At 51.6% G+C, this 11,436-nt stretch overlaps 3 protein-coding genes across 5 annotated transcripts in view; 2 read left to right on the top strand and 1 right to left on the bottom strand.

Annotated features, from left to right (window-relative positions):
- Positions 1-685: 685 nt before the first annotated feature.
- Positions 686-11,436, bottom strand: part of S100A1 (S100 calcium binding protein A1) — a 65,140-nt gene continuing 54,389 nt past the window's right edge. Inside the window, exons 1-3 of one of the 3 annotated variants that reach the window (XM_053475610.1) lie at positions 7,012-7,128; positions 1,251-1,427; positions 686-885 (exon numbers count right to left, since the gene is read on the bottom strand). In XM_053475610.1, coding sequence (XP_053331585.1) covers positions 742-885; positions 1,251-1,391 — 285 coding nt within the window. In that variant the 5' untranslated portion in view covers positions 1,392-1,427; positions 7,012-7,128 and the 3' untranslated portion in view covers positions 686-741. Of the gene's footprint in view, positions 886-1,250; positions 1,428-1,699; positions 1,741-7,011; positions 7,129-11,436 lie in introns of those variants that run through there. The other 2 variants (XM_053475611.1, XM_053475609.1) reach the window with 2 other exon arrangements.
- LOC128505293 (protein S100-A13-like) lies at positions 3,796-5,122 on the top strand. Its single transcript, XM_053475616.1, has 2 exons — positions 3,796-3,984; positions 4,901-5,122. Exons 1-2 carry the CDS (start codon positions 3,835-3,837, stop codon positions 5,027-5,029), a joined length of 279 nt encoding a protein of 92 aa, XP_053331591.1. The 5' UTR covers positions 3,796-3,834; the 3' UTR covers positions 5,030-5,122.
- S100A16 (S100 calcium binding protein A16) lies at positions 6,612-8,207 on the top strand. Its single transcript, XM_053475612.1, has 3 exons — positions 6,612-6,754; positions 7,038-7,193; positions 7,718-8,207. The coding sequence occupies exons 1-3, from the start codon at positions 6,746-6,748 to the stop codon at positions 7,871-7,873; spliced, it is 321 nt and encodes a 106-aa protein (XP_053331587.1). The 5' UTR covers positions 6,612-6,745; the 3' UTR covers positions 7,874-8,207.

Genomic DNA, 11,436 nt, shown 5'->3' with positions numbered 1-11,436 from the left:
AAAGGACACGCCCACACCCACTGACCCAGCTGCTATGAACTGCAACTCCCATCACACCCATCCTGCCAAAGACGTGCAACAGGTGAAGGGTCCAAACAGGGGCATCACATCAACCCCTCCCAGAACAAAGGCTGGCTGAGCATGATAGGCACTCTTCCTCTAGTCCGTAAGCTCGTTTGAGCCGGACCCTCCTCACGTGTTGTCTCTGTTAGTCAATTTGTTATGTTACATACTACTTGTTATGTCCTGTCTACCCATTGTACGGTGCTACGGAATTTGATGGCGCTATATAAAACAATAAATAATAATAATACCTCTGTGTAGTTCCAGGAATCACTCCTAGCCGTATATCTGAGCATCATGGCAGTATTAAGCATAATGGTATAACTGCCCTGTGTGAATCGTGCGTGGGGTAGGATCTGTGTTAGTATGAACCCGAGCGTCTGTTTGCCCCGCACCATGCGGTTCATGTGGCCATTTATTTGGCTATTTGCCCCGGATAGGTTTCCTGTCCTCAGGCCGGCTGCCATCTGACGTCTCCATCTCTGAGCCGCATCGTCACTTGCAGCTTAAATCCCATCAACACCTTCCATTTCCCACGGCCGCAAAATCTACTCACGCCATTCACACGCATACACGGCATACGCCCCGGCTGGCGGGGGAATAAATAAGACAGCGGGGCCGGTTCCCGTCTTTCTGATTATTTATTTAGAGATGGGGTCACATGATTCTTCCGGCGGATCAGGTGCTCTCGCAGAAGAACGTGTTACAGGCCACGGTGAGCGAAGCCACCAGGATGACAAACTCCTGAAAGTCCACCTCGCCATCTCCGTTCTCATCCAGCTCCCTCAGTATCTTGTCTACGGACGTGGCGTCCTTCTGGGTCTGCGGAGGGACGGGGGCATTGGTGTTACGCCGGGGGCAGGTTAAGAGAACACGCGGTATCACAGCAAGGACTAAAACCCCTATCACCCGTATCGCACTGTCATTAAAGCCTCCGTTCCACAGATGCCCTATTCTGTTTCTATGGTAACAGGCATCGGCGCCTGCTTTGGTATCGTATGACAAGTAAGCGTTCCCTGCAAAAATCAGGAATGTGGTGGAATGACACTTGATTCCGGAATGATCTCCAGGAAGGGTTTGTGCGTTCAGCGGTGCCAGGAACGGTGTCATGTATGAAAGGGAGGTGGAACGGCAGCTTTAAATACGTCACTCGGGGCCCCTGGGCGCATGCACCCCATGTCTCTCACCTCCAGGAACTCTCCGAGCTCGTTCTGCAGAAGGTCCCTCAGCTCCCTCTTGCTCAGCTTGTGCTTGTCCCCTTCGCGTGACGAGTACGTGTGGAAGACGGAGATCAGACTCTCCATGGCCTCTTCAAGCTTCGAAGACATGTCCGCTCGACCTCGCTTCCGGCTGAGCGCAGATACCTGGAAAGAAGGGTGAAGACAGCTTGTTGTGAGACCCCTGAATAGGAGAGCGTATGCAAACGCTCCCCCTTACTAAATGATACAGAGTAGCAGAGCGTCACAGGGCTTTAAAACATGAGACATCCCTTCCGGAAAGCAAAGCATGGCCGAAGAAGAACGTTTTCACCCAACACCCAGACATGGTGGAGATGGTCACACAAAGACCACGCGTGGGACGGAGCGCTAAACATCATAACATGCAAGGAGGCAGCCGTGACAGACATGTCCCACACCTGAGTCCTCCCAGCGTGAGAATGTGCCCGATACAGACTGTGATCAGCGCTCTGCTGGGCTCCCCCCCCCGGGTATCCATTAACTCCTAAACAATGATAGCTGCCCGTCTCCAGTGTCGCTGCTCGCATTTCCACCTCTGTGGAGTCGTGGAACGTCTCCATGGTGACTCTGGTTACCAGACCCCGGGATAGAAAATTGTGAAGAAGGTCTGTGATGTTGGGGCCAGAGATTGTAACCTAATTATAGTGAGACAGACCACGCACTGCGCTGATCCCAACTCCTCACTGCGCTGATCCCAACTCCTCACTGCGCTGATCCCAACTCCACACTGCGCTGATCCCAACTCCTCACTGCGCTGATCCCAACTCCTCACTGCGCTGATCCCAACTCCTCACTGCGCTGATCCCAACTCCACACTGCGCTGATCCCAACTCCTCACTGCGCTGATCCCAACTCCTCACTGCGCTGATCCCAACTCCACACTGCGCTGATCTCAACTCCTCACTGCACTGATCCCAACTCCACACTGCGCTCATCCCAACTCCTCACTGCGCTGATCCCAACTCCACGCTGCGCTGATCCCAACTCCTCGCTGTGCTGATCCCAACTTTTCACTGCGCTGATCCCAACTCCACACTGCGCTGATCCCAACTCCACACTCCGCTAGACTGTAAGCTCCTTGGGACAGGGTCTCCTATTATACCGCTAGACTGTAAGCTCCTTGGGACAGAGTCTGCCATTATACCGCTAGACTGTAAGCTCCTTGGGACAGGGTCTCCCATTATACCGCTAGACTGTAAGCTCCTTGGGACAGGGTCTGCCATTATACTGCTAGACTGTAAGCTCCTGGGACAGGGTCTGCCATTATACCGCTAAGCTCCATGGGACACAGGGTCTTGTTGAGTCATGCGCCATACATGTTTAATATTAGTAACACAATCCTTGGGGAGGGGTATTTGTCCTTGCCAGTAAATAATTAATATGTAATCTTATAACACTGCTGCTGCTGTATAAATTAATTACAGGCGGGCGTTGCTAGTAAGTTATATACAGTATATATATATATATATATATATATATATATATAATTCTTTAAAGTCTAAATTGTCTGAATAATATTGATAACATTGCCCTCTGCTGGCCGTCTCTGGGCAGTGCAGCATGTTTTCTTCTGGAAAATCCCACAAATGACTCAATCTTTCTTGCCCAAGAGCCCACTGTTCAGTCTCCGGCACCTTCCCCGCCTCGAAACCTCCCGAAGGTCCCGTCTGTAATCGATTGGGAAACCTCCGCGCTGAATTCACCCTTTCTTGAATAAATCTTCCCGTTTCCTTTTTCATTAGCCGTTATCCGCCTCGGCTGAGAGTAAAGGATTTTATTTGCTGGCCGCCATGTTTACATTTGCTCCAGGTCTCTAGCTTCTTACCGGTTGATTTGTGTTGGATTATCTGCCGTTCATCATCATGAGATGAGACGGGCACCATAAGATCCCACAGTACCGGTCGTGACCCATGTATGCAGACTCATGGCACATGGGGCTCTGGTTCACACACAGAGTAGTAGATCCCTGGCATAATCCTCCAGCAGAGGTGGAGGGTGGCTGTGCTGACATCCAGGTGATGTTTAGGTGCTGTGATTGGGACAGAATGGGTTAACTTCACACTCCCTGTCGGTTTTGGGATCGCCCAAGCCGCAGGCACACAGACGAGGGCCAGCCGGTTGTGCAGGCTTGAAGCCAGCCCCGGGTGAACACTGGGGGGCTGTTTGGGTGCCAGGCCCTCTGGGTGGGGTAGGGTAGGGCAGACACGCGGCTGTATAACTCACTCTGTAGGAGGCTGTCTCTCAGAGTGGTTGCTGCGAGGAATCTGGTAAGATGCATGCGAATACCCTCTCTCCTGGGCGGCTCATCCCTGTCTCTCCGCTGTTCAACTTTATTCCAGTTTTTATGCCCTGACAGAGTCTTTGATTGTAGGGGGTACTTTTTATGGAGTAAATTTGCAAGGGAAAGTCACATGAGCTCTTGAAGCCTCAGAGGTCTCTTTTTCAGGCGGCTGATGTGCCTGTCTCTTTCCTGTTGGCCTGCGGCTAGATCCTCTCTCCTCTGTCACTCCCTGTGTCTCTCCCCAGCAGCGAGATGGCGACTGCGCACACAGAGACGGAGAAGGCCATCGTGACCGTGGTGAAATGCTTCTATGACTACGCCGGAGCCGACGGCAAGCGAGAGACCCTCACCCTACGCGAGTTCACTGCCATGGCCAACAAGGAGTTCCCGCACCTGATGAAGGTGAGAGGTGGCCACATGGGCTTATAACATTACTACTAATAATACGACCAATAATATTACTAATAATAATACTAATAATACGGCTAATAATATTACCAATAATATTACCAACAATAATACAAATAATAATACTAATAAGACTAAAAATTTTACTAATAATAATAACACAATTACTAAATCAGTGAGATGCCCCTGTATAATGTATAGTTAAATCAGGGAGCCGGCCCCCTGTATAATGTATAGATAAGTCAGCGGGGCCGGCCTCCTGTATAATATATAGATAAATTAATGAGCTGGCCTGCCGGTATAATTAAATCAGTGAGCCAGCCCCTGTATAATGTATAGTTAAGTCAGTGAGGCGACCCTGTATAATGTATAGATAGATCAGTGAGCCAGCCCCTGTATAATGTATAGTTAAGTCAGTGAGGCGGCCCTGTATAATGTATAGATAGATCAGTGAGCCAGCCCCTGTATAATGTATAGATAAGTCAGCGGGCCAGCCCCCTGTATAATATATAGATAAATTAATGAGCTGGCCCGCCGGTATAATTAAATCAGTGAGCCAGCCCCTGTATAATGTATAGTTAAGTCAGTGAGGCGACCCTGTATAATGTATAGATAGATCAGTGAGCCAGCCCCTGTATAATGCATAGTTAAGTCAGTGAGGCGGCCCTGTATAATGTATAGATAGATCAGTGAGCCAGCCCCTGTATAATGTATAGTTAAGTCAGTGAGGCGGCCCTGTATAATGTATAGATAAATCAGTGAGCCAGCCCCTGTATAATGTATAGTTAAGTCAGTGAGTAGGCCCCCCGTATTATGTATAGATAAATCAGCGAGTAATAGAAGCCTCGCCCTCTCCCCTCCCTGGGTCGTTGCCCGCCATGTCCGTTAACGGGGAGGGTTTCTCGCGCAGGACGTGAATCTGAAGGAGAAGCTGCAGGAACTGGACGTTAACGACGACAACGAGATGAAGTTCAGCGAATACTGGAAGCTGATTGGAGAAACAGCCAAGAACGTGAAGAGGGTCATCAAACGCCAGTGAAGCCAGTGCAATGCGCGGGGCGGGGGGGGGGACGCAGTGCGCAGGGGCGCAGACGCTGCAACAGCCAATTAAAAACAAGCTCCTTGAAAAACACCTCTGCTGTCATAATTTCTCTTATCGCAGTGCGGGGCACAGACTGCGGTACACAGGGCACGGTGCGGGGTACAGACTGCGGTACACAGGGCACGGTGCGGGGTACAGACTGCGGTACACAGGGCACGGTGCGGGGCACAGACTGCGGTACACAGGGCACGGTGCGGGGCACAGACTGCGGTACACAGGACACGGTGCGGGGCACAGACTGCGGTACACAGGGCACGGTGCGGGGCACAGACTGCGGTACACAGGACACGGTGCGGGGCACAGACTGGGGTACACAGGGCACGGGGCGGGGCACAGACTGGGGTACACAGGGCACGGTGCGGGGAACAGACTGGGGTACACAGGGCACGGTGCGGGGCACAGACTGCGGTACACAGGGCACGGTGCGGGGCACTGACTGGGGTACACAGGGCACGGTGCAGGGCACAGACTGGGGTACACAGGCACGGTGCGGGGAACAGACTGGGGTACACAGGGCACGGTGCGGGGCACAGACTGCGGTACACAGGGCACGGTGCGGGGCGCTGACTGGGGTACACAGGGCACGGTGCAGGGCACAGACTGGGGTACACAGGCACGGTGCGGAGAACAGACTGGGGTACACAGGGCACGGTGCGGGGCACAGACTGGGGTACACAGGGCACGGGGCGGGGCACAGACGGGTACACAGGGCACGGGGCGGGGCACAGACTGGGGTACACAGGGCACGGTGGAACAGACTGGGGTACACAGGGCACGGTGCGGGGCACAGAATGGGGTACACAGGGCACGGTGCGCAGACTGGGGTACACAGGGCACGGTGCGGGGCACAGAATGGGGTACACAGGCACGGTGCGGAGAACAGACTGGGGTACACAGGGCACGGCGCGGGCACAGACTGGGGTACACAGGGCACGGCGCGGGCACAGACTGGGGTACACAGGGCACCGTGAGGGGCACAGACTGGGGTACACAGGGCACGGTGCGCAGACTGGGGTACACAGGGCACGGTAGAGGCCGCATTGGGAATGAACCGAAGGAAAACATTCAGGTAAAAGGGCAGAGCGGAGTATATACCGAGGTGAGAACAATAACGGTGCAGGAGACCATGTGCGGGGGGTGGAGACACAGCGTGAAGAGGCGTGTCGAAGGCGGTGCCTGGCCGCCAAGATGCACCGCCCAGACACCAATCACGGAGCCGAAGAGAGAGGAAGCGGCTGCGAGCGGCGCCCGGAGAGGGGAGGAGACAGCGCCCGGTAAATACCCCGCTTACCGGTATATACCCACAGGGTTGGGGCAATAAATAACCGCATAACCCCGGTGTATGCACGATCGGTATGTCTGAGGTTTAGAGAGATACCGGGGCAGGGAGAGGGTGTGCCGGGGGCATCACACACACAGCTGGATCGGATGTGAAGGTGACCCAGAGGCTGCCCTGGTGACATCGGCTGCATGCTGATCTGATACAGGCAATTGGGCCTGGACTCAAGAGCTTACAGTCTACAGCCAGAGACAGCCTGCCGGGTCTTTGTACCCCGATATGCTCCCTTCCGTGGTATTGGGACTCCCCCCGAGGTGTGTTGCACAGCTGACTCTACCCCTTGCTGTACATGCAGCAGTCACCGATGGGTTAACATGCTTACGGTAAGCGTGTACCCAAAGAGTGGGAATCACAGGAGCACACGCGTGTTTGTTACTATAAACAGTGCTCGGCTGGGAGTGTCAGGATGGAGTGGTTGGGGCGGAGGGGGCTGCCAGGTCAGGTTGGGGGTTAGGAAGGGTCCATGATTAAGGGGCTGCGTCAGGGAAATGGTTAAAAGGCCAGGAAGGAAGAGCATTCAGGAATCTCCGGTTCCTTGGAAGTTCCCGTCAGCGCGCAGGGAACGCAGGAGATCGCTCACCCCCGGCGCGTTTCACCCCTCTGCAGGCACACATGGCGTCGGGCTGCAGCCCGCTGGAGTCGGCCATTGAAGTTCTGGTGCGTAATTTCTACATCTACGCCGAGAAGAAGGGCAAACACGACAAAATGAACAAGAAGGAGTTCCGCAAGATGGTGACGCAGGAGCTGCAGCACGTCCTCACGGTGAGACGCTACGCCTCTGCGCATGAGCGCGAGCAACGAGGGCGGCGGGCGGACGCTCTGTAAAGATTCAGTCGTTGGTCTCGTCTTAGATTCAGGAGCCGTATGCCTGTACGATGCATGTTTAATACCCTCACTGTATTACCACTTCTACTGGGAGGCTGTCCCACTGATCTACAACCCTGTCGGTAAAGTAAAACGTCCTTACATTACAGAACATACCTTTTCAGATGGCGGAGGAGACCTCCGAGGTCCTGAAAGATCAGATACCGTTACATATTTTTTGTTGTTGGCCCAATGAAAGGCCACTGTTTTTCTCCTGGTATTATTATTGTTGGGATTCTCTGTGCCCACCCTGCGCACCCGAGTTGTTTTCTAGGGAGATTGGGAAGCGTTAACATGCATGCGCGGCGTCCCTCCATGTGTTATATTTTACATTTAATAGCTGATTCTGTTCTCACATCCCGGTTCCCCGCACCCCATCACTTGCCCCTTTTAATACCCCTTTAATACCCCTGTCCCCGCAGAACACACAGAACAAAGAAGCCGCGAACAAGCTCATCCAATCACTGGACACCGACGAGGACGGGAAGATAAGCTTTGATGAATACTGGACTCTGATTGGTGAGATCGCCAGGAAGCTGAGCCAGCAGATGGCAATGCAGTGTCAGGAACGGCCCTAGGCCTGGGGGCCCCCATTCCTGCTATACATTATGGGGTCTCCTGGACGATCAGAGACATTTCCGGAGGCAGTGTACCCACGCAGTAACGGGTTACATTTCACCTCCCTGAATCCTTTGCCTCTGTTGGTAACGCAGGTTTTGTCCGGGGAGTGAAGCGGAGCCGTGGAACAAGCCCCCCCCCGTTAGAGGTCGCTGGCCGGTAGGTGGCCGGTGTTGTTATCACTGTAATAGTGTGTGTGACTGTGATACAATGTACTCACCGCACACTCACAATCATTATTCCTGTCTGTTGTGATACGTTGTAACTGTGAACAGTAAAGTGTGCGTATTGTGACTTATTGTGTCGGCACTCGTGGGGGTTAAAGGGACCCTCTATTAGGAAAGCTTTCTATGCGTGTCGCGATAGACCCCCTGGGTCCGGGGCTGGTGCCGAGTAGGGTGCGCATGCTTCAGTTCACACAGATCTCGTGAAAGCTCTACAAGAGAACGATGGGGTGCATTTTATGTTTTGACCAGCAGGTGGCGCATGCGTGGGGCCAGCACGGCGTGGGGACAGCACAGCGTGGGCACTTTCTTTTTATTATCCGCGCAGGGGCTTCTGCATTCTGGACACCTTTCTGCTCACTACCCGGCTTCCCCGAGTGCGACTGAAAAGAAAATAATACATCCTGCTTTACACCTGTACACCGCACTCCCGTCAGCCGCACTCCCTCTCCCTCGACTCCTAAAATAAAAAAGGAGATCCCCTCTATTATTCTGTGTTGTGCTCTATGCAGGAGCCGCCATCTTGCTGCCCCATCACATGGGTTTAATCGCAGCCTCGCTCCAAGCTATTTGTGATGATAATGAAGATCCATGTAACAGTTAAAAGTCCCGAGGCGCAGGGTTTTATTTACTAAGCTGCATTCCTTTCTCTATGGTTACAACACACAGCCCGCAGCACAAAGCTGGCTCCTCTACTATCACCGCAAAGTGTTACCTTCACGCAGGTAATTTCACCCCAGCGGCGTCTCCAACATCGCTTCTAATTCTTTCTAAGACGCGGGGGGATTGCTCCCAGGAGCCAACAACGTCGCCCCAGTAATGGTTTTATCTGGAGAAATGCTACGCGGCGGCTCGTGTTACGGGGTCCGGATTCAATGCTGGAGATGATTATAGCATAACTAATTACCCAGCAGTCCCTCCACATGGGAGATCGACCCCATTCAGTACCCGAGATAAAATGTTATTACCGGTTCCATCGCAGTGCAAGGGAGGATTACTATTCTGTTACTTCTGATCGATTGATCCCCGAGCCTCCTGTATATTAAACCGTTACTTCTGATCGATCCCGGAGCCTCCTGTATATTAAACCGTTACTTCTGATCCATCCCGGAGCCTCCTGTATATTAAACCATTACTTCTGATCCATCCCGGAGCCTCCTGTATATTAAACCGTTACTTCTGATGGATCCCCGAGCCTCCTGTATATTAAACCGTTACTTCTGATCGATCCCGGAGCCTCCTGTATATTAAACCGTTACTTCTGATCCATCCCGGAGCCTCCTGTATATTAAACCGTTACTTCTGATCGATCCCGGAGCCTCCTGTATATTAAACCGTTACTTCTGATCCATCCCGGAGCCTCCTGTATATTAAACCGTTACTTCTGATCCATCCCGGAGCCTCCTGTATATTAAACCGTTACTTCTGATCCATCCCGGAGCCTCCTGTATATTAAACCGTTACTTCTGATCGATCCCGGAGCCTCCTGTATATTAAACCGTTACTTCTGATCGATCCCGGAGCCTCCTGTATATTAAACCGTTACTTCTGATCGATCCCAGAGCCTCCTGTATATTAAACCGTTACTTCTGATCCATCCCGGAGCCTCCTGTATATTAAACCGTTACTTCTGATCCATCCCGGAGCCTCCTGTATATTAAACCGTTACTTCTGATCGATTGATCCCGGAGCCTCCTGTATATTAAACCGTTACTTCTGATTGATCCCGGAGCCTCCTGTATATTAAACCGTTACTTCTGATCCATCCCGGAGCCTCCTGTATATTAAACCGTTACTTCTGATTGATCCCGGAGCCTCCTGTATATTAAACCGTTACTTCTGATCGATCCCGGAGCCTCCTGTATATTAAACCATTACTTCTGATCCATCCCGGAGCCTCCTGTATATTAAACCGTTACTTCTGATCGATTGATCCCGGAGCCTCCTGTATATTAAACCGTTACTTCTGATCCATCCCGGAGCCTCCTGTATATTAAACCGTTACTTCTGATCCATCCCGGAGCCTCCTGTATATTAAACCGTTACTTCTGATTGATTGATCCCCGAGCCTCCTGTATATTAAACCGTTACTTCTGATCCATCCCGGAGCCTCCTGTATATTAAACCGTTACTTATGATCCATCCCGGAGCCTCCTGTATATTAAACCGTTACTTCTGATCGATTGATCCCGGAGCCTCCTGTATATTAAACCGTTACTTCTGATCCATCCCGGAGCCTCCTGTATATTAAACCGTTACTTCTGATTGATTGATCCCCGAGCCTCCTGTATATTAAACCGTTACTTCTGATCCATCCCGGAGCCTCCTGTATATTAAACCGTTACTTCTGATCGATCCCGGAGCCTCCTGTATATTAAACCGTTACTTCTGATCGATCCCGGAGCCTCCTGTATATTAAACCGTTACTTCTGATCCATCCCGGAGCCTCCTGTATATTAAACCGTTACTTCTGATCCATCCCGGAGCCTCCTGTATATTAAACCGTTACTTCTGATCGATCCCGGAGCCTCCTGTATATTAAACCGTTACTTCTGATCGATCCCGGAGCCTCCTGTATATTAAACCGTTACTTCTGATCCATCCCGGAGCCTCCTGTATATTAAACCGTTACTTCTGATCCATCCCGGAGCCTCCTGTATATTAAACCGTTACTTCTGATCGATCCCGGAGCCTCCTGTATATTAAACCGTTACTTCTGATTGATCCCGGAGCCTCCTGTATATTAAACCGTTACTTCTGATCCATCCCGGAGCCTCCTGTATATTAAACCGTTACTTCTGATTGATCCCGGAGCCTCCTGTATATTAAACCGTTACTTCTGATCGATCCCGGAGCCTCCTGTATATTAAACCATTACTTCTGATCCATCCCGGAGCCTCCTGTATATTAAACCGTTACTTCTGATCGATTGATCCCGGAGCCTCCTGTATATTAAACCGTTACTTCTGATCCATCCCGGAGCCTCCTGTATATTAAACCGTTACTTCTGATCCATCCCGGAGCCTCCTGTATATTAAACCGTTACTTCTGATTGATTGATCCCCGAGCCTCCTGTATATTAAACCGTTACTTCTGATCCATCCCGGAGCCTCCTGTATATTAAACCGTTACTTCTGATCCATCCCGGAGCCTCCTGTATATTAAACCGTTACTTCTGATCGATTGATCCCGGAGCCTCCTGTATATTAAACCGTTACTTCTGATCCATCCCGGAGCCTCCTGTATATTAAACCGTTACTTCTGATCCATCCCGGAGCCTCCTGTATATTAAACCGTTA

This window comes from Spea bombifrons, chromosome 9 (assembly GCF_027358695.1).
Source record: "Spea bombifrons isolate aSpeBom1 chromosome 9, aSpeBom1.2.pri, whole genome shotgun sequence".
In the NCBI taxonomy this organism is placed as follows: Eukaryota; Metazoa; Chordata; class Amphibia; order Anura; family Pelobatidae; genus Spea; species Spea bombifrons.
The sequence above is the reverse complement of the archived record's forward strand: the minus strand, read 5'-3'. Positions and strand labels throughout refer to the sequence as shown.

Coding starts and splice junctions, on each gene's coding strand:
- LOC128505293 (XM_053475616.1), top strand. CDS start 3,835: ATGGCGACTGCGCACACAGAGACGGAGAAGGCCATCGTGACCGTGGTG. Junction 3,985..4,900: donor AGTTCCCGCACCTGATGAAG/GTGAGAGGTGGC, acceptor TTTCTCGCGCAG/GACGTGAATCTGAAGGAGAA.
- S100A16 (XM_053475612.1), top strand. Junction 7,194..7,717: donor AGCTGCAGCACGTCCTCACG/GTGAGACGCTAC, acceptor CTGTCCCCGCAG/AACACACAGAACAAAGAAGC.